At 32.7% G+C, this 22612-nt stretch overlaps 1 protein-coding gene across 2 annotated transcripts; it reads left to right on the top strand.

Moving 5' to 3' along the window:
* Positions 1–1279: 1279 nt before the first annotated feature.
* LOC148597178 (calpain-5-like) lies at positions 1280–21875 on the top strand. Of its 2 annotated transcripts, none has more exons than XM_088564515.1 (12): positions 1280–1436; positions 7661–7960; positions 8245–8456; positions 9782–9971; positions 12526–12716; positions 13460–13537; positions 14019–14199; positions 15727–15849; positions 16684–16877; positions 18424–18545; positions 19264–19424; positions 19723–21875. In XM_088564515.1, the coding sequence occupies exons 2-12, from the start codon at positions 7673–7675 to the stop codon at positions 19903–19905; spliced, it is 1923 nt and encodes a 640-aa protein (XP_088420641.1). In that variant the 5' UTR covers positions 1280–1436; positions 7661–7672; the 3' UTR covers positions 19906–21875. The 2 variants fall into 2 exon arrangements, with proteins under 2 accessions (XP_088420641.1, XP_088420642.1); XM_088564516.1 differs by lacking the exon at positions 1280–1436 and adding an exon at positions 2463–2483.
* Positions 21876–22612: the final 737 nt, after the last annotated feature.

Consider the following 22612-nt stretch of genomic DNA (forward strand, 5'->3'; position numbering starts at 1 on the left):
CGCGTGTGTGGTTTTCATACTAGTTTAGCCCTGAACAGTCTGGTTGCCGGGTGGGGTGCTAATTAGAGTGTATTTGACAAGTTAACCCTTTCCGTGTACATGTAAAAGGACGGAGGTGACCTGTTTTGTTGAATACTTCTCGTTCTTTTTTACTACTGCATAGAACTATTGTTCTATGCTTCACCATATAGAACTATAATGCACAATACTTTGCCTGCATCAGAAAACTGATACAAAAAAGCTTCATGTACATATTTTAGGATATTGTGGCGAAAAAAAAACCACTGAACTTGAACCTCCGTAAATAAATTCCCTTTTTCCATGTGCTGCATTTTCAACTTGTACAAATTTGTACCTCGCCCACATTGCCAACTTCTGATTGTTCCAATTCCTTTTATTGGTAGGCTTAAAACATGGATAAGCCACTGTTTCATTTTTCTACACGTTCAAATACTAATAATTAAAATTTAACATAATACATATTATTTAAGACTGACATTGTAAGGTGTATTGGCCGATCCATACATCTACTGTCACAATAGTTTTCAATAATTTCCTAAGTTCGAGCAAAGATTTATTGTAATCATGTATCATTTTGCACTTAAGTAGTAGCAATCTTTAAAAAAAAATCAGGCAGGACTAATTCATGCATGTCGAAAACCGTACAAGTTCACTTAATTTCTAATTCAGAAAAGTGTACATAATTGTACATTGCATAAACCACATAATGAGTCTATGTAATTCATTTGTTTCACGTTTGGAAAAAAATTGTGTAACATGTAATAGATTATGCACATGTACATGATATGGCATTTTGTCGTTCTTGATACAGATCTGTATAGTGGAAGGCGTGTTGTTACGTAGATACGAAGGCAAAAAAATATCGTTTGTTTTGCGAGTTTTTTTTTTTCTTCAACGCCATGAATTACATTGTACCGGTACTATTGGTAATATCTACATGTCTGAAATATCAGCATTTTAAGCTTATAGTTGTTGACCTCGTCAACTAGAATGCCAGTCAAAACGAATATAATAGATTTGTTCTAATAAAATAGAAACTATTAAAGCTGTATAAACACTGCATTGTCAGACTTTTAGACACAAAAACAACATAACGAATTCGTACTTAACGCTTTATTTATAAATGATTGCAATACCTTTAAATAGGTGAAATTAAATCTACAACTACTGTATGCCCAATACACAATAATATATCCTTAATTGAAAAACGTCAGGTAAAATTATACGAGAAATCGATATACAGTTAAACACTCCGGGTTTATGGGACAGTAAATATTTTGCTAGTTACCGTAGATAACTATTGAAAAGCTGTCAGGCCATGTTGAAAAGGGGAAGTAACTCTACTACTTTCCCGGACAGAAAATGTAACGGTCTATGATTAGTAGGATTATCGGAGTTTAGCATATTTTGGACAGGTAATTACTTTACTTAAATCTCGGTTTAATTCTCCGCCTTAAACTTGAATTAAAAGGGTATTAAAAGAGTTTTGCATGTCTACATGCTTTTAACTTAGTGGTGATTTGAGATTTCGATTTATTTTTAATATATTCCTGAAATTATTATGATTTCGTCACCGTTTGAAATGTACATGTATCAAATTGCTTCGTCAATGCGTTCAAGTGCAACACGTTTCTGAAATAAAAAAGGTCTATGAATTGTACAAATAATAATATGTTGATTTAAAACATGAAAACGGTGTTATGATCTCTTTTCACACGACTTTTTACATGTATTATTTACGTTTAAAAAATAATAACGCATGTAAACGGAAAAATTGAGAACTACCATATCTGCATGTTATCTTAGAAGTTATTAACCCATTCTCGAATACATACAGAAATAAAAAAGATAAAAAAATAATATTACGAAATACTTTTTAAAAGCGTTTGAGGAATTTCCTGAAGTAAATTATTAGTCTCTTCCAAATTAGCTATTCCAATTTTGAACAATTGTTTGCATTATCATTTATAGCAAAGATTACATCAATGATTTATTTTTATTAATATAGTAGGCATGATATCATTTGATATATTTTCTATAGAGAAATGATAAAAATAAGTGCAGCATTGTGCTTTAACAGTGGTAATGAAAATGCTACTCAAAGCGGTATAATACATCACATTAAAAATTTAATGAAACTCTATATATTTTAAAGCGCAGGGCAGCTTACATAGATATCTTCTATATAAGTGTAAAATTAAAAATGATATCAAAAGAACTACACGCTGTAATGCCTGTGATGTCATAAATCATAAATTTCCCTTTCCTTTTGAAATTCAATATTGAAGGCTAAAAATAGGAAAAATCAAGTTCTGATTTAAGACTTGGCTTATTGAATTCTATGTGCACGGATTTACTCTCATTCAACCTATCAATGTGTTGAGTAAATGATGTCAAACAAATTTATATTAGTTTATTGGTACACACGACCGGTACTGTTACACGGCTCGGAGATCGATTAGGTATTCATAGCGTTTTTTTTTACATTGCTAATGATGTAGCATCCGATTTTTTTAGTACTGCGAGTCAGACAGTTCGATACATATAACAAGGGTGGGGATCAGTATACATGCTCCTCCCTAATATTTTTTGCAAGTTGTGAGGCGCAGCTACATGTACTTCCGAAAATTATTGGTGCGTTTACTTGCCGTACAGGCCATGGTGCTCCTGATTATAGAATGTGTAATGTGCGGTTTTTTAAGTATTTGTTGAACTTAATATGCATATTATCCACAGCAATTTTTCCCTTCATATTCAAAATACATGTAAAAAAACATGTACGAATGCTGAAACTCTGTGTGCCTTATTTGATAAATGGACATTTTCACTCTTCTAGGCATTTGAAATCGAAATTCTTTTTGCGTCAAGGAAGACTGACAAATTATTTTGTTGGAACAGTAAAACAATAAGAAGATAAGTCTTATGATCTCTATTCATACATGTACATGTGCATGGTTATAATTTAAAGATCGATATGCCATACTGTGCATTAACTTATATTTTAGAGAAAATCTTCGTTAAAATGTCAACATTGTTTTAACCGTAAAATTACAATACTCGACAGCATGTCCCCAACCTTTTTAATCTAATAAAATAGAGCAAGATTGTAAGATTGCAAGAAAATTGATAGCATATCAATAAAACTAAAGTCAAGTATATTGGCAGCATGCAGTGTTACACAACGTTATCAAACAAGGAAGATATAACTCTGTAGAAAAGCTACACTTAATAGGTTTGTAGTATCAATTGATCCGCTGTAGGGTGCAGTAAAGTGTACATACTGTGTGATTTATTACTTTATTGTAGTCGTATTGAATGTATATTGAAAGTTGCAAAAATGCATACTAATTTACAGTGAAACTCGTCTGAAGTGACCTTCCAAATAAGGACAAAACCATGATCAGATACATTTGTAACACAAGTGGTCTCTATAAACAGGTTATTTTATAAAGAATGTGCTTCATAGGGATATTAAATCATAGACATTAAGACAGGTTATTTGTTAGAACAGGTGGTCGTTACTACAGGTTATTTGTGAGAATAGGTGGTCATTAAGACAGGTTATTTGTGAGACTATGTGGTCATTAAGACAGGTTATTTGTGAGAATAGATGGTCATTAAGACAGATTATTTGTGAGAACAGGTAGTCGTTAAGACAAGTTAAATGTAAGAACAGGTGGTCGTTAATACAGGTTATTTGTGAGAACAGATGGTGGTTAATACAGGTTATTTGTGAGAATAGGTGGTCATTAAGACAGGTTAAATGTAATAACAGGTGGTCGTTAATACAGGTTATACCCTAATTTAATATCCAGTTTTGTATTTATGGTGAAAAACCATATAAGGGTCAAATACATTTGGATATGGAAATCCCTTCGTCGCTAACGGTCAAATAGTTTTGCATAGTGTCAAATCCTCCTTTGTTAAATTGAACTACTCTAGGGCGATATAGTTTTCGACTGAAGTAATCCCAGCATTATTTGGTACCGAGCTTGAATACTGGGTTGGAAGAGATGACAATATATGTGGTTCAAATGTACCGAGGATGAGCTTGACGTATCTAGATAAAAAAAGTCTGATACTTGTAATTACAAATATACCCTTGTATGGAACAGCAAGCATTTCATTTACTTTAATTTTCGTTTAGGAGTGTATTTAGTATATGTACAAAATGTGCCCTAGCAGTTATTTGTTCAAATGTCTTAAAATGAAAAGTATACAGGTAGTCATGCGGGAATTGGCAGTGGCTGCTCCTGGTCCGGAATCCCCCTTTTAGAAAAAATATGTTAATTTCGTTCACAATTTTGGCAAAAAAAGTTGTAAATAATCGTCTACCCCTTTTTTCTGGGACCCCCTTTCTAAATACCTGGATTCGCGCCTTATTTGCAATCAGTTTCTCGTAACAGCGCTAAATAAACCCACCAAATTTTGTAGTAAAATTGCCATTATGTACAAATATATAACCATTTAATAAATACTTATAGTTTCGATTGATAGGTTAAATCTGTGTAATATAAAAGTCATATTACGTCCAATATAAATTATACTAATCCTTTACTAAAACGATTTAACGAAAAGTTGTTTTGTTTTTCTCATGGAAATTTTAAACATGGCGGATTGCTCATAGTGGAAAGTGCTAGTAACGTCAGTTTAATGGGAAATTGTTAATTTAACGTTTTCCTATGGGATTTTAGAACTCCAGTTTTGTTCTCCGGTTTTATTGGATTAAAACAAAGATCTTAAAATGGGGGATATGGCCAAAGAGGTATGATTATTATCTGTCTTAAATTATTGAAACTTTAGAATTGAATGGCTAACAATTGTCCTCCCGGGAAATCAATCAATAAGTTCTTTTGTGACATATGTATGGAATCGTAGGTATTTTATAGACCAATGCAATTTGTATACAGATTTTCTACAAGTTCTACTTATCAGTTTAAATACTGACTGCTTTTCACAAAAGTTCTTGACTTGACATTTAATTAAGCTGGTGTTGTACTAACATTAATCGCTCAATAAATAAACAATAGGCAGGGAATCAGTAAAATTGATCAAAATCTTATAGAATCCATACATGTGTGCAAATATATTACATGTAAGTGCAAGTTTTTGTAAGAATCAGGCAATATGGGAAAAATCAGAATCATGCATGTCAAAATCCCACCGATTTGACTATATAACTTCAAAGACTCTTCTCTATTTGAAAATACCATTAATTGATCTCTGCATCAGTGGGTTTGCTTATATTTTTTTCCATAGAATGTTAGAGAAATGAGTTTTCGACAAAGTTATCTGCCCTGTAAATGTTCATTTTCAGTGCATTTCAATGAAATTATAACTCAATTTACTAACATGATATGGGAAATCTTGTCTGTTTTCCTTGATTTTGATGGTGCAACTACGTGTAGTCAAATTAAACTTTTGAAATGGTGGCTTTTTTTTAATTTGATGATGATGATAATGATGATGTTGATAACAATATGATTACAAGTTGAATATTGCAAAACAGTAATTATGTGGTTTTGTCAACTTGTAAACAAACTGTTAAGAAAACAAAATCCAGTGTAAATCGAATAATGAATGAACCGGAAGTTTGTCTAAGCCAACCAGGATCTGATCACTTTTTTCAGCTTGTGTAGACCATAGTACAAACTAAATCAATTTAAATTTGTTTTTTGTTTTTTGTTTGTTTTGTTTTGTTTTGTTTGTTTTTTTGTTTTTTGTTTTTTGTTTTTTGTTTTTTGTTTTTTTTTTGGGGGGGTATGTTTTTATTAACTCAATTTTGCGTTTGCACTTTTACTAAAACAATACAATTTGTCATTATAGCTCTATCTAAATCATGTCTTAATGTAGTACATGCTATAAATGTTTTTTTTTTTTTGGAAATACATGTACACGTAGTATATCCGCCTAGCATAAAAAATATTAAACGTTGGAGCATTCGATATTTTGATATTTCAATGTTGCTAAGGTGAAATCCAGACATATACATGCACATGTATTTTGGAATGACATGTACATGTATAGGTAACATGTGTACATGTATCTACAAATGTATACTACAGGTATTTGTATTGTATGCCAAATATCTTAAATACATGTACATGTACAAAGTCCAACATAAACTACCCTAACTTCTATTTCTTAAAAGATTTTTGTAATAGCTATCATACATGTACATTTAATAAGATTATAATGTGTATTGCCTCATTTAAGTAATAATTGAACTTTAAAAATTATAGTATTACATTTTATATCTTGAACATGTTTAAATGAAGCCTGAAAAACTGTAAATATTAAAATTGATTTTACCATTTTTTTCCTTATTACGAGTATTCATTTGGTTACACTTCACACCAATGGTTCTGGTAGCTTTTCTATTGTAGTTTGCAGCTCCAAAACACTTTGGAACATTCCTTATTTTTCGTTCATCTTTTTTTAAGCATTTTTTTTTATTTTGATATTATTTGGACATACATTTATTTTACCTGTAAATATTGCATTTTTACGTATATACATTGTACTAGCATTATATTGCTTCCGTTTCCAACCAACAGACGTACGTATAGACGAACATTTTGCCAATCATATTGAGATGGAAAAAGTAATAATCTCATGTGCGGTTATTAACCTGCTATTGAATGCGTATACAAATATACATGTACAATGTACACATTTTCTCCCCTATGTTAACTATTTTAAGGTGAAAAGCCTTTCAAGTTAAGCTTTCAATATCAGTATAATTTCTTGACATCTCCAATACACTTGCACAAACATTTTATAGGAGCTCACTCAACCTTTCAACTTTTTCAAATACCCTTAGATCTATATATTGAACTGAAGTATAAGTAATACATAGGATTTAAATGATCATTACAAGTGTATAATATTTAACCGAGTGACATTACTGTGTATTGGTATTCTATACGTTAAATAAAAGTTTGTTGAATAGTTTTAAAGATATTTCTTTCATATGAACGTCAATGTATGGTATCTATACATCACATTCTATCTTATAACAGCTTTTGCACAATGCTTTGTATTGAAATGAGTCTCGATAAAAAAGACATAAAATGAAAATTGTCAATACGTATGATCCCCTATGAAGAATTTAAAAGAATTGTGAAACCTAGAGTCTACATTTGTATATTACATGTTGATAGGAAAAAAAATCTTTTACGATAAGAATTTCCCACTTGTTATACCACCTACGTATCTTGGTTATTTGCAAATTTCACGTATTTCAGATAATTGTCTTTAAAACTTCGGTGACAAAACCCATTTGCATTTCCATACACTATTACAATGTAAACTATTGCCTCTATTTTTGTGTGTTTGTGATATTAGGGTAATAATAAGTTTTGTGAAGGTTAAAACTACTGAAAGCAGATATATTAAAAATCAGAACAAAACCATTATTTTATTTATATATAAATGAATTTGTATTGACAAAATTAAAATTCGTATTTGATTTTTCATGAATTAATTCTTTTGATCTTATAATTTTTTTTCTAATCTTATTTTATCCTAAATTTATGAAACACATACATGTAGATAATTCTATGTTTTTGCAGATGTTTTTTTAAACACTTACACATACTCTGCTTACTTTGAACATCGATTTTTTTTCATTTTGTAGGTTGTCCGTTCCATGATGTCGGACAAATACAAAAATCAAAAATACGGCTCCCTTAAAAGTGATTGTCTCAAGAAAGGAGTGTTATGGGAGGACCCGGAGTTTCCCGCCAATAATAAATCCTTATTCTACAGTAAAGTTGACAATGATATTGAATGGAAAAGACCAAGTGAATTATGTAAAGTACCAAAGCTCGTGATAGAGGGCGTTAGTTGCGATGACCTTGTGCAAGGTGAACTCGGAAACACGTGGTTTGTTACGGCATGCGCAAGTCTGGTGCTGCAAAAAAAGATGTTTGAAAAGGTACAATGTAATAAATACACGAAAGTAATAGCACAAAACGAACAATGATGATTCTTATCCTTTGAAGAACATTTAAAACATTTTATAGAAGTAAACAACTATCACACATTCAGAAAACACATGTAGGCAATGCTAACACATTTCAATAAATAATGAGCTGAAGTTGTAGATACAGGTACAGTGTACGTAATATCTGTTCTGTTGTGTAATATGCTAAAATTGTTAATTGTTTCTTTCAATCGAAACAAAAAGATATTTTATTGACATGTGCATTTTTGTATCAGGTGGTGCCAAATCTAAAGGAACAAGAATGGGACGAGTACTCAGAGAAACCTAAATATGCCGGTATCTTCCGGTTTTCTTTCTGGAGGTTTGGTCAGTGGGTCGACATTGTTGTCGACGACAGACTTCCTACAAAGAACGGAAAACTCGTTTTCTGTCATTCTAAATCCCGAAATGAGTTCTGGAGTGCGCTGTTGGAAAAGGCCTATGCAAAGTAAGTTGACTTCAAATACCGATTTAACGAACGATAATTAATAAGTGAATAACTCTTGGAAACAACATTTCATACTTGTGCACTGTGTTATACAAGTACAGGTACATACTTACATATACACGTACATTGTAAATGTAAATGTAAATGTGCTTCAAGTAGTCGGCATCTAGGCTCAGCCGATGAGTCTAGTTAAAAGCAATAACCGTTTGAATGATCGATTATTCCGGACTCTCTGACTATCTGTTGATGGATCTAATTTCCAAGTATTTATGTTAAAAAGTATTAAAGTGTTCACATCTAACCTATATGTATGTACTTAAAACTCACAAGAACAATATTTACAAAACACTCTGAAGATCAATATAGACGTGAAAGTTTGAAGATTTGCATTGAAATGGAAGAAGGCTCTTCAGATGAGAAATAGATTTTTATCGAGATATTTCTAGAAAGGTTATAATAATAAATAGAGACGAATCAAGGAGGTCTGGGTGTTGACCTCTTTTTTGGAAAATGTTACAAACTTATCGCTGATTTTGTTAAAAATGAGCAAATGATAGCCTAGAATCCCCCTCTTTTCTGAAACCCCCTCCTTGTCAAAAATCTCTGAATCCGCCGCTGTGATATAACGTCTTCGAATACATCAATAATAATACAGCTCATGTACATGCACGTGTACATACATATGTATAAACATATTTAGAATAGAATAAACAGGCGATACATACATGTATGTAACTAATTTCAGAAACAAATATAGCCATGTACATGTATAGTGATTTCAGGGAATGTTAAAGCCCAAATACCAAAGCCGTTTGTTCACAAGTATTGCTTAAAATATGTGTTGTTATTTTCTGTTGTGGAAGGATACCGGTGTGATAAAAATATGCTCTACTGTAGATCTGAATTGTCTAAAAAATTATTATGATCGGTATTTAAAAAAAACGATGTACAACTATATGAGAGTCTACATTTATGCTATTATAGTATTTTGGTTTATTGTTAATGTCAAGGCTATACACCGTAGTTAAGCACTTTACAGAAATGTGCGATTGAACATGCGTGTTTGTGTTGGAGCGGAATTTGATATTCAAAAAGTCTTTTATAAAACTAAACATACAGTCTCTGTTTCCACGTTTTTGCATTAGCACACGTTTTATATTTCCATTTTTCTTTACATCTGAATGTTATGATTTGTGTTATTTCTCTTTCACCGAAAATTACCAGCGCGTCGGATGTCGTACAAGAGGCAAGACATGTGGAGTTTGCCTGGTCGAATTTTCCACTTATTTGAACATTTATTATTCCTCGTTTTACCTATTTTTCAGATTGTATGGAGATTATGAATCGTTGACCCAGGGTGACACAGCTGATGCACTCGTAGATTTCACAGGGGGCGTGGCCGAGAAACTAGCCCTCATGAATATCAATATTCAGGACGACCTGATCAAAACGGCTCTGTTCAGAAAACTACGTGATGCTAGTGAAAATAGTGCTCTTATTAACTGCAATATCAATGTAAGTGTTTCAATGATTATCGTATATTAGGTTGTCAGGCTGCACATTTAATGTAAATGCCTGTTAGGGAGTTAATAGTATTAACCAAAAAACTAATTCCTTCATTCCATCTTTCAAATTTACCTACTGTATGAAAGTTTCAACAATTGTCGAAGTTTTAGACGTTCTAGATACATGTATATAATGGCCGGTTATGGATATTTATTTTAATGCTTAAATTATTGTTTTCGACAAATTGATTACATATGCCTGTAATATTAAATGGCAGTGTTTATATAGTTGTTGAGCAGAGTTACTTGTACACCAGATCACCATTTGAAATATTTTGTATTACATGCATTAACTGCCATTACATGTAACTTTTTGTTTATGTATATTACTCTTACATGTACATGTATCTGTTACACTTACATGTAGGATTGTGAAGCAAGTGTTAGCATCTTCTTAGAAATGTTACATTCTGACTGTTCTAACATTTATCAGACCTTTCTATGCTTTCGTTATCATCAGTGTATCAATTTGATCCGATGGGCAAATGATCGAGGTGTGTAGCAAATGGAGTCGTCACATTTTAAGATTGTTTGTTTGTTGGGGTTTAACGTCCGAGCAGCAATATTTCAGCTATATTCGGACGATACATTTTAAGACAATATATACAATATGCAGATACATACATGTAGATGTACATATATTGGTACACTTAAAATCAAATTTAAGTTTTGATATGAAGAAGTCGGTGTGTGTTTCCTATTGTACCCCTCTATTAAGGATGAAGTAAATATTTGTTGTAATTATTTGGGTTCTACCGGGTTCTCTGTGAGACTGTTGGTAAATTTTGCCTCGATTTTAAATTATGGTGTAAATCTATATTGTTCATGAAAAAGGTAAATGTACATATATCGGTCTTTCCGTGTACATGTATGAACTCAATTTCCCTTTAAAGCGAAATATTTATACAGTATTGAAAACACACTTTGTAGATTATTCCACATCGTTAGTTTATATAAATATTGTACACCATCCATTATATATATCATTTAAAAGCTAATATCAAGCCAAAAGATCAATAGAAAACTCTGAATTAATGTAATATCATCCATCATGCATATAGAGTTTTCAAATCAGACATTATTGATGTAAACGGTAAAATGAAGACTTCCCGAGACATGAAGAAATCTATGAACATTTTAAGTACGTTTATTACATGTATGAAGTATCCAGTGCTATCAACTTAGATGAATTTCTATGAAAAGCTTTTATTGAAAGAACTGGTTTGGTTAAAAAAAAGTATGTATTGTTACTGTAACAGTACTTGACAGTAAATTATTCAAAAAAAAAAAAAAAAGAAAAGAAAAAAGAAACGAGAAACATTTTTTCTAGATTGAATTTTTATGTTTGACTGCTTGTTTGTCTGTTCGCCAACTGTATTATCAAGTTCGAAACAGAGTAAATTTACAGTAAGGTATTTTACCTACATGTATAATAATGTCCGTAGTTACATACATGTACTAGTACTATGTGTCCTACAGTGAAAACTTGAGAAAATCAATGTTAGTTTTAACAAATTCTAAATGAGTGTGCTATTTCTTAATACACGTACCTTGGCTTAGCTAATTTTATTGGTAGCTTAATAATGAAAATAATAAAATATCGTTGTCAATTTCTAAATTGATGACTGCTAGAGTGGTTTGATATACTAATAAGTTGACTTTTCTGCACCGAATACGGGGTAAACATGCTTATATTGATATATAATATATATATATATATATTCTTATTGAAAATTATTTAAGGAATGACCGTTTGGTCTACGAGGAAATAATATCGTGGTGCACACTAAATAACCTGCGTAGCAGGTTATATTCAAATGTGCTCCACTGTCATTGAGGTTATTTCAAATCGACACAAAAAATGTAATAGTCATTCCTTACCATTTTATTTCAAAATATAACTAGCATTAAAATTTAAGAAATAAATTAGCCAAAAAAGTTTGATGACGTCAAAGTCACGTTACAAAATTTGGTCTATGAGATGATGGACACATTTTTTTATCCAATCAGAAAACGTGTTACTTCTGAAATTTTAAATCATTGTACAACAGGTACATATGTTATATCAAAATTACTTTTCTATTATATCACAGTGCTATTTCTTCATGCTTCGTCCCTTGTTAATCTTTGCATTTGAGTCACCTTTCAAAAATATTCCCTTATACTGTCATTTACATTTTAACCTCTGTAATACTTTCTCAACTTTTAGATTTTTTTTTCTCGATAAAACAGAATTTGAACTGGGGTTTACACCAAACAAACGGTCTAAAAATTAAAGTAAGATACACTATCATATAGATATATACAATGATACATGTATGATATATTATATTATGTTATTTTGTTAAATTTGGTCCTTATTGAACCCAGAGGCATATATAGGGTAAGGTTTATCCTATTCCACGCTCCTCTTTCGCTTTCTTTCAAACTTCGATCCAGGTCATTCCAATCCCTTTAATTTCCGCCTCAATTGTCCGTTTCATTGACAATCTGATATTTTCCAGTGTAAGCCTGAAGAAGTAGGGAAGGAGCTACCGTGTGGTCTGGTTCTTGGACACGGCTACAATATCACAAAGGTGGCGGAGATTAACGTAGACAAGAAGCACCAGGGAGCCATAGGGGCACCTAAACTGTACATGATCAGGATGGCAAATCCTTGGGGAGTGAAGGAGTGGAACGGTGCATGGTCAGACGGGTAAGCGAGTGATACATACATTTGTAGTGATTATTACGTGCAATAATCTGAATCATATACATGAACCATATCAAGCCGAGACATCCATTTCACCCAAAGGGCCACCGTAACAATTTTCTCTGTGCCCCACCACAAGAAATGGCGGGGTATTATATGATACCTTCCAAAAAGTCACGTGTCCGTCCGTCTGTCTGTCCGTTCCTGTCGGTTTCCATATGAAAATTTAAGTATACCATGTATATTGAAGGATCATTTTCAAACTTTGTACACATGTAGTCCTTGAGTATCAAGTTGAATCATCCTTTAAAAGGATTATTCACACAAAATTTATAGTGATTTTAAGTTGTTTTAAATTGTTTTGCAATGTGGCGGCGGAATATCATTTAATGTTTAATTAGATGCACTATTTTCATATAGGCGTGTCAAATAGTGGGATCTGGTTTCGTGATAGGGCGACAATAACTTCCTGTTTGATTACTCAGTATATACATGTGACATATACATGTATTAAATATGCGCAACCTGAATTTCATTTACTACGTATATGTTAGCTTGTTTTCATAAGAGTTTCATTCTTTTTAAATTATATTTCACCAGGGACGTTTTTCGTACACACAATAACTACATGAGAATCCCCCGCGTGAAATGTAAACACGTACCAATGTCTTCAATTTAATACATTTAGTCAAATAATTTGTTCAAAGAATATTAACCTGAATGATATAGAAAACACATTCTTACAGATCAGGAGAATGGAATAAGATTGGCTCAACGGAATGGCAAAAACTTGGTCTTAAATTCCAACAGGAAGGAGAGTTCTGGTGAGTTGGGAAAACATTATTTTGCATGTAGAATAAGGATAAAATTAGACACGAGAGTTGGTTTACATGTGTGTATTTACATGTACATGTACATGGATGAAAACAACGGAACCATATGAGTATTGAAGCTAAATTGTCAACATGTATATTACAATGTAACATTTGTAATACCACCCTGAAAAAATAACACCCAATTTAACAAAAGTCAAGAGCATCCCTTAAAGATCACAAAACAAAACACACACATATACAATATATGATATGATTGCCAAAACAAAATAAGTTTTTTTCTAATGTTATTAAATCATTCAAAAGTTCATCAATAAAACATATTCGGCCACAATTTGTAGCATTTTTGTTTTTCGTTTTATACGATTCAAGCGCCTGGTAAAACTCTGTTCTCCACTCTCGACCTTCTATTTAAATTAGATACAGAATTTACAATTACAAGAAATCCCTTCTTTCTTATGTATTTCAATAGGATGGCTTTCGACGATTTTGTGAGTTACCTGACAAATGTCGATGTCTGTCATTTTGTAAACACTGCCATAATAAGTCTGAAGAAATCTTGGAACGAGGGCATTATGCATTCCGAATGGTCAGTACAAGGGCGTAATGGTGGCTGTGATTATGAATCTCCGACGTTCCTTAGCAATCCACAGGTATTTTTTTTATCTCTCCTGATTCGTCTTACACATTTTGTAAACAGCAGAGTATCCCATAGTATGACATTCGACATCAAAAGCCCACTTGCTTAAAATTTTTACAGCAATAAGTAACTAAGTGTAAATACATTTGTAATCTTCGACCACAATGCCAGTTAAAGAGTAATCAAGGGAACCAAGGTTATAGCGGTAATTGAAAGAATGTAAACCATGGACAAAGACCATACATGGAAAACAGACATACACAACAAAGAACATAAAGTAACTAAAATCATACATACAAAGTAACAAAAGCAAATGAGCAACTTGGACTCCACTAAAAACTGGCAGCATGGACCAGGTGCACCGGTAGGGTAAGCGTCCTCTGCTTTTCTAGAAACACCCGACGAGTTGCTCATAAAAAGTCAAGTTCGGGGTAGACAAACGAGGGAAGGTGAACAAAGACACGTTAAACATGAATTGTAGAAAATGAAACATTTATGTACATAGATACTGAATAATTTATACATGACGATTGCAAATTATGGTTTGAAAATACACAAAGTATATTGCAAGCTACTACTACAGCATCATCACATAATGGGATAAGTAATTAGAAAGAGTGAGTCATATGTGCCGAAGAACACCCAAATTTATCGAGTAACTGCGGAACTTGTTCTGCAAACGAGTTAAATTAAAATCTTTTTAAGTCTTCTTGGCATGGGTTTTTCACGATGATCATTTGATTATCCTATTATTAGAATTCGGCGTATTGATATTCGTGTTGTGACAGTGTGGTGGGAAAAAAGTCCGGACATGAAATTCCCGAATTTATTTCGCATGTGAATTATCGAAATTCATTACGCAAGGAAAGTTCAATAAATCGCTGCTATATAAAAAAAAACCATTACATGTACAAAATGTAGTGCAGGGAATGTACTGTGTAATTAGAAATCACGTGTGCATTCAGTACTTGTTTTACCACTCAGGGTCTGTATTTTGTGAAGTGGATATTATAGAAAATAAAAGAGTGCCTCAAAGACATTGTATGCAACTAGACTTCAAAAGACAATATTAATGATTGGAACTTAAGTAGCACTCCAGCTAAGAATCATGCAAAATGTGATACATGGTTGGAAAGCCTACATATTTTTATTTTTGATATTTTGTTTAAAATGCTTTAGTCAACAGAAATTAACATGTAGTTTTTCGTATAACCCGTGCACATAGGAGATAAAAAATGTATAGAATGCACTGTAGAATTCAAAATTAAGGGATATAACTCTGTGAATGACACTAAAATACAACAGAATCTATTGGATTTTTAATGTTGATTATCTCTTAAGAGCAGGCAGATTTGAATGAATAATTACACATTTCATAATATAGACTCATAAAGCAACTTAATTACAAAAATAAAAAATATGTAGCCTTTTTGGGGATGTATCACATTTTTCAGATTTTGCATGATTCTTGCAAAGACTGCTACTTAAACTCTGAATGATTTGTTTACTCGTTATTATACATGTATTTACTTTTTTTCAGTACGTATTTGACATAATACAAGATGAAGACACTATATTGGTATCATTAGAACAACATGACATACAGCCTGGGAGACAGCACTTCGGAAGGAAACTCAACACTATTGGATACAGAATCATGAAGGTACATGTGCATCAGTTTGCTTTACAAAATGAATATTATTTCAAGCAACAAAGAAGATGACGGGCACTTGATTTTAAGAAAGAAAATGGTTCATGCTGGAATTGAATAATAAGACTTAGTGATATTGCTGTGTAATATCAATTATACTTATGATGATTGTATTTTAACTACCTTGAATACCAACACAGGCCTCTCACTGTCAATGTTAGTGGGTTAGTAGAACCAACTGGTGTTGGTGGCAGAGCCCAGCCTTCGGGATACCTGACCGAAGAACTCGGTCAGAGTATGTCCTACTAGCGGCTGGGCTGCTGTGTTGACGCTCTGACCTACTCCCAGACCCCACGTCGGTCCGAGAGCGTTTCTCCACTCTAACTGTCTGGGAGTAGGTCAAAGTGTAGGGTGATCTATACTTAAAGTTTAGGTAATATTTTACTTGTTATGTGTTAATTCATGTTAGGGGTTACACATCAAGGTCGTAAAACGGTAATTTATAAGCTTCAGCAAGTTGCGCAATAGTCTTTTTCGTGGTCGATGAGCTTGCGTGGATCATGCTCAATTAACACTTCTAAAAGGATTTTGCTTGTTCTACCTAAGCCCTACGTTTGCGATGTATCTGTCATGCAAGCTCATCGATTTACCACAAAAGGGTCTATTAGTGGCTTATAATTAACATAGACCTACTCGAAGCACTCGGAACCACTTTCGTTTTAAGTCAGATTTGTGCTACTTTTTTTACAAAATTTATATGCGAATTATATAATCTGAGCTTTGATACTTCAGTTTTGTACACGGTTTCTCCATTGTTTTCAAAGTCCCTATTTCTTTCTATATTAGGTTGAAGAAAACCGAATCTACAGAATGCACATCCCTGGAGAACACATGATATCGACTGATATGGTCTCGAGTAGGAGTGTATTTGGTACATGTAAACTATTTAAAGGAAGATATGTCATAGTTCCGTGTACCAAAAAAGGGGAAAGTGGTCCATTCATGTTGAGGCTCTACACCAGCAGTAAGGCTAGTGGAAAGTAAGTTAAACATTTTTAAAAGTACGCCATTTTGCATATTTACACGTAATACAATCACGGGACTGGGGATTTTACAAAATATCAAAATTTATGAATTGTAAATTTTCAGCCTAATTTATTAGTTTAGTTTAGAAGAAAGTTCTAAGTACAATCATGTAAATGTATCCACTCGGAAAAGGCATAACTGCATTCCATACATGTATATATGCCTTTGTATAATTATGTACATGTATGCTGCTCCATTTATACATGTAGACAATACATGTATGTACATGTTCTTGGCACTAAAATAAATGTTGCAAATCTTAGTTTCCGCATTTCTACAGTAAAACCATCAGAGAACTGCAAAGACATACATAGCCTAAAACTGTCCAAAATTTGTTAAGGGGGTTCCTTCCGTTGTACGATTCGCAGATTCTTGTTACATTATTGGTTGGTTTCTACCCAGTGGTTCATTTCAGACGACATACATGTACATGAACCAGACGAATCGGAAGTAGAATTACAGATAGTAGATTCGTATCGGTTAAAGGAGAACAAGTTCAATATACAAATGTATACTTAACTGATTCATTTTTACTGAAAAGCTATCTATAGCCACAACTTTGCCTATATATACTGAAATCATAACTATGTTTTATTTAAATGTATATACAATGTGTGCATTTGTTTTTATCATATAAATTGTATCAGAAATGTTTGTTTTAATACATGTGACTTTTTATTAACGCTGCTTTTAGTGGATGGTAAGTATGCATGACCTCTTGACCTCATTTCTGCGCATGTTTGGTATTTTTGTCTTGATCAGGGACCTCCTTTTCCTTTAGTTAGTTGGTTGATGGCATTGTCCAAATGACATTGACCTTATGGTAGCACTCTTTCAGTTATCTCTCCTGCTAAAGTACGTTCTCAATGAATGATCTTATGCTGTTTACAAAACAAAACAACCATTTCAGGCAATTGTGACGTATTGTACTTTTATAAAGTTCTCTTCGTTTACTTACAGGATGAGTGTCGAAAATACAATTTTATTGCACGTCTTAATTTCTTTCATATTTTACTCTTCCATTTAATTCATTTTTAACCCTAGACTTGTAGGTGCATTTATGTAACATGTATATGTACACGTGGACTTTCTTATCGGAAAAGTGATCGCTCTTGGTTGTAAGTATTAAAAATCACATTTTTCATGATCATGAATAATGTTGAACTCAGGGGCGGATTCAGGATTTTTGATTGGGGGGAAGGGGTGGGCGCACAGTCAAAATTTCGCCGAGCGGAGCGAGTCGAAAAAAAATTTGAGTTTTAACTTTTGAAATATTCCTCTAGATTGGGTGCAATGTAGATATCTTTTGTGGTAAAATTAGCGAGAAATTAAAGTTTCATCCTAAAACCGCCTAAATCTACCCCTGACAATCCATGCTTGGCAAATTTTTAGGAGGGGGCGCACGCCCGCCACGCCCCCGCCTGAATCCGCCCCTGGAACTGTTGGTGTATTTAATCCAGAGGCGGACCCATGATAAAAATATTCATTTTCTTTTTTCAGGGAGCTTACAAAAGAAGGTCCAACAAAAACATGTCCCTGTTCGTCACTTCCAACACTCGTCACAACACTGACAGTGAATAAACTTGACGGGATCACAAAACCTGCAGGATCAAAAGTGAAAAGTAAATTTCTAATCAATGCATTCTACATCAATCTGGCACAATCTCGTATACTTTAAATAGCACTCCACATAAGAATAGTGCAACGTGTTAATATATGATAACCCCAAATACGGCTACATATTTTTATTTTTTTTATTAAGCTACCGTATGTATTCTTATTCAATTCCAGTCTGTCTGCTCTTAGGAGAAAATTTACATTAAAAATCCAAAAGTTTCTACTATATTTCAGTGTTTTTTACAGAGTTTTCTCCCTCAATTTTGATTTTGACTGTGCATTCTATAAAGGTTTTATCTCGTAAGAGCACGGGTTTTATGAAAAGCCACACGTTAATTTCTGTTAACTATAACATTTTAAACAAAATTAAAAAAAATTAAAGTAGGTTTCCAACCATGAAACACAATTAACATGATTCTTAGCTGGAGTACTAATTAATTAGAGATCTTAAATATTCAATATTTTTATTGATTCTTCTGTAAAGCATTCAAATACCATTTTAGTTTTCTTCGTTGATTTGTGGAATTATCGGACCCAATTCAATTTTTTTTTAATTGTGAAAATACATGTAACTGTTTTTGGGGCGGGTGAATTTGATTTCGATCAACTGGAAACTTACATGTACAATCATAACCGTGCAGTACATAATTGTACATGTATAAAAATTATTTAAAAAAAAAATTCTGCTACACAAATATATGATAAGTCAATTCTTTTATACAGCTTTAGATCCATATCTTGTTGTCCGGTGTGAAGGAGAGAAAGTTGTTTCTCCTGTTATAAAAGAAGAACAGCGTGGTAAACGAGTGGACACCGGAAGTGCCGAATTTAATTTCAAGGTCACCTTCTATAGAAAGAAACCGGAAGTGCCAATCACTATTGAGGTAAATATCGAGCAGTAATGTTATGCAGCTGAGAGTTTGTAAATCATTTTTATCGTCCTTAAATGGTTCAAAGAGTATAGCTCAAGTAAATCAACATACTTTATAATTGTGTTGTGAATTAGTCAGAAAGTGTTCCCCTTCAGGAATCCTACAATTTTATCATCATGGTGAATAAACATACACATATTTTTTCTATTTGAAAAAAATAATAACCAAAACAGATCTATCCTTGGCATGTTATGTAAGAGCATATCACTCTGCAGACCAGGGCCATTAAGTTTCGTCATTCTGTAAACAGGTAGTCAATAGCAACACCATGATAGATGACTTCTGTGCCGAGGGACGACTGTCAGAAAATGGAGACGAAGATGGCAAGGAAGAGAAGCTGACCGTTTATGGGAAAGGAAAGGAGAAAGACATGGAAAGACCGGGAAATATCATCGTCCACGTAAGATCAAGTACCGACTTGCAGTATCTTTGATGGAGAGACATTGAAACTACCATTTCCGGGTCAGCCATAGTGATGACCTACAAAGTATTTGAATAATCGTTGTTTGGTGGTAATTTACCACTGTTACTCAAGTGTAATGTTATGTATACCTTGACGTGTTATAACTGTCAATACCTCTTTCAGTCTATATGATCATCAATGCTCATTAATTATAGAATTACTAAGATTAAGGAATAATATAGTATCGGAACCATGGTTTTTTTTCAGACACTTGCACCTTTTTTTAGAAACTTTTTTATTAGTTTGCAAAATTTTGACAAAAATTAATAAATTATACATTCAACCTTTTTCCAAATCTCTAGATCAGCGCCTGTAATGATGCTAAACAAACTTGTATCAATGATAGTTTCTATCTTTGAACTTGTATTTTCACTTTTTTCTGACTAATTCCTCATGTTTTATCACATTTCATGTTTTGCACTAGTGCAATGTACTTGTGTGAGTGTAATATTTTAATCTTTTTGTTTTTTTGTCTTTTGTTTCCTATTCTTGCATTTCTCTATGAACGCGTCAATGAAGTATCATTTGTTTAAGACAGAGACGCCATCCATTGTGTTTTCTTTACATGTATTTCTCAACATTTCACATATAGTTACATGTACATATCAAAGAGTTTTGTTGTGTCAAGTGTACAAAACAGTTTCCATAAGACACAACACTTGACGTGAAATTGTCTGACCTGAATATGTGCTTTGATCAGCATGTGTCATAATGCACGTGCAAAACGTGACTTTGAAATGAATGTTCTTTAGAACTATTTATGGTGATTCCTTTGTTTAAAAGCATAACTGTGATAGATTTATTTTTGTTGTGTGTTTCTAGCGCTTTATCATGTCTATATTTATACCATTCCGTCCAACATACGTTATGTGTTTTACAATTAGAATACATAAAACATGTTATTCTTTACAATGTAAGTATACTTTCAGTGCTGTAATGAGCCTGTACATGTACATGTACATGTATCCTGTGCATTCAAGCATATGTATTTTTATTTTCCATCAATAATTTCGTCGATATAGCAGCTTCTTAAACGAAATTCAATTCCGTCCAATGCTTAGATTTCTACACCGTGTATCAATACCTGTACAATGTACATGTAGTCCTTGTACAAAAAGGCAAATTATATTACATATATTACAATAAAATTTTAATGTAATTATAGGTACATGTACATTCGTATGAAAACTCTTCGAGTCCCCCCCCACCAAATGTCTATAATATTATGTTTCGTGTCGTTACAATTGGAGATATTCCAATAGTCAAGAAAAAAAATTCTTATAGATGTTTAAAGTAATTGGGAGGAAGAAACGATACGGATGACTTAATTGAATATTCATAAAGACAAAGCTCTTTATTTTTCTGATAAAAAAATACAGAATATGAACCATGCAATCACTTTGACAATCGTATCAAGTGTCAGGGAGACTCATTTGTACATTATCAAAATTTTGGCTTTACATGTACATGTAATATGTTGACCGTATTAGATTGTGATTCTCTCTCCCGAGTTTTTTTTGTCAATTACCACATTGTCATTTTTTCCCATTCTTTCTCTGATTTTCATTTTATATGTTCTATCAATTAATTATGTTTGTTATAAACTTTCTGATTGGTTGAATTTTTAAAGCAACGTAAGTTATTCTGTTTAAATAAAAACATATATGATTAGATAATTAACAATGTACTTGATTTTTTTTCTTAAATTTTGAATGACAAAAATATCCCTACGAGTTGAGCTTGATAGGTTGTGAAATATACTGTTATTATATTTATCCAAGGGACACTATTGTCCATTCTAAGGAAAATATCTCCATGACGGTGTTAGATAACTGCGTTTGTGATTTGGTGTTTTTTTAATAGAGGTTTTTAATGTTATAATATTTTGTTATCTATGATAGCAGTTATATTTATTTTCTAAATAAAAATTCTTCATCGTTTGTTTTTGATACATTTCCACGGTCTTAAACTGTCATCAATCGAGCACCATTTAAATTGTTGCGGTAATCAATAAAGGCACATTTACATGCAAGTATAAATCAACTAAACATTGCAAGTCGAATATAATCATGATCATACATGCACATATAAGTTCTATGGTTATTTCGAAATCCAGCCCGTTCTCCTGAGAGAACATTCATATTTTCTAGATAATAATTAAGGCTGTTTTTTAGGCACAGCAGTAAAAAGTTTGCCATAACAACTGAGTATTGTACAGTAATTCTCCTATAATTATCGGGGTTAGCAACATCACCTTTAAATTTATCCATTGGACATATAATACATGTGCACGTCCAAGAACGATAAGTGGTCTAAATTTCGTAAACATACCTCATGTCAAAATTAATATATCCATGTTTCCCTTTTTACACTTTGTTCTTTGATTTACTGGTGCATCAAGTGTAATAATAAAATCCTTTGCTTGATTTAAAAAATCGTCAGGATAGAAATTAAGGTACGCAAACGTTTTCATTCATTTTTCATGCGCATTAAAAAATGGTTCTGTCAGCCACGTGATTTCTACTTCGATCCAGACTTACAGTCACTCTTATTCTTTATGACGTACCAATGTATATATATCATATTCATAACAATAACCTTCTCAACTGCACTCAACTCTCCCGAAAAATGCAAGAATCTTGATAAGTCGGAAAAAGTAAATATTATGATTGGTACA

The sequence above is a fragment of the Perna viridis genome, chromosome 15 (genome assembly GCF_037379345.1).
Source record: "Perna viridis isolate PV_CMFRI_1.1 ecotype Kerala chromosome 15, ASM3737934v1, whole genome shotgun sequence".
Taxonomy (NCBI): Eukaryota; Metazoa; Mollusca; class Bivalvia; order Mytilida; family Mytilidae; genus Perna; species Perna viridis.

What these genes read in the sequence shown, in the direction of transcription:
- LOC148597178 (XM_088564515.1), top strand. Translation starts at nt 7,673, where the DNA reads ATGATGTCGGACAAATACAAAAATCAAAAATACGGCTCCCTTAAAAGT. An exon ending in TTATTAACTGCAATATCAAT is followed by an intron (nt 9,972 to 12,525) that starts GTAAGTGTTTCA and finishes GATATTTTCCAG; the next exon opens with TGTAAGCCTGAAGAAGTAGG. An exon ending in CGTTCCTTAGCAATCCACAG is followed by an intron (nt 14,200 to 15,726) that starts GTATTTTTTTTA and finishes ACTTTTTTTCAG; the next exon opens with TACGTATTTGACATAATACA.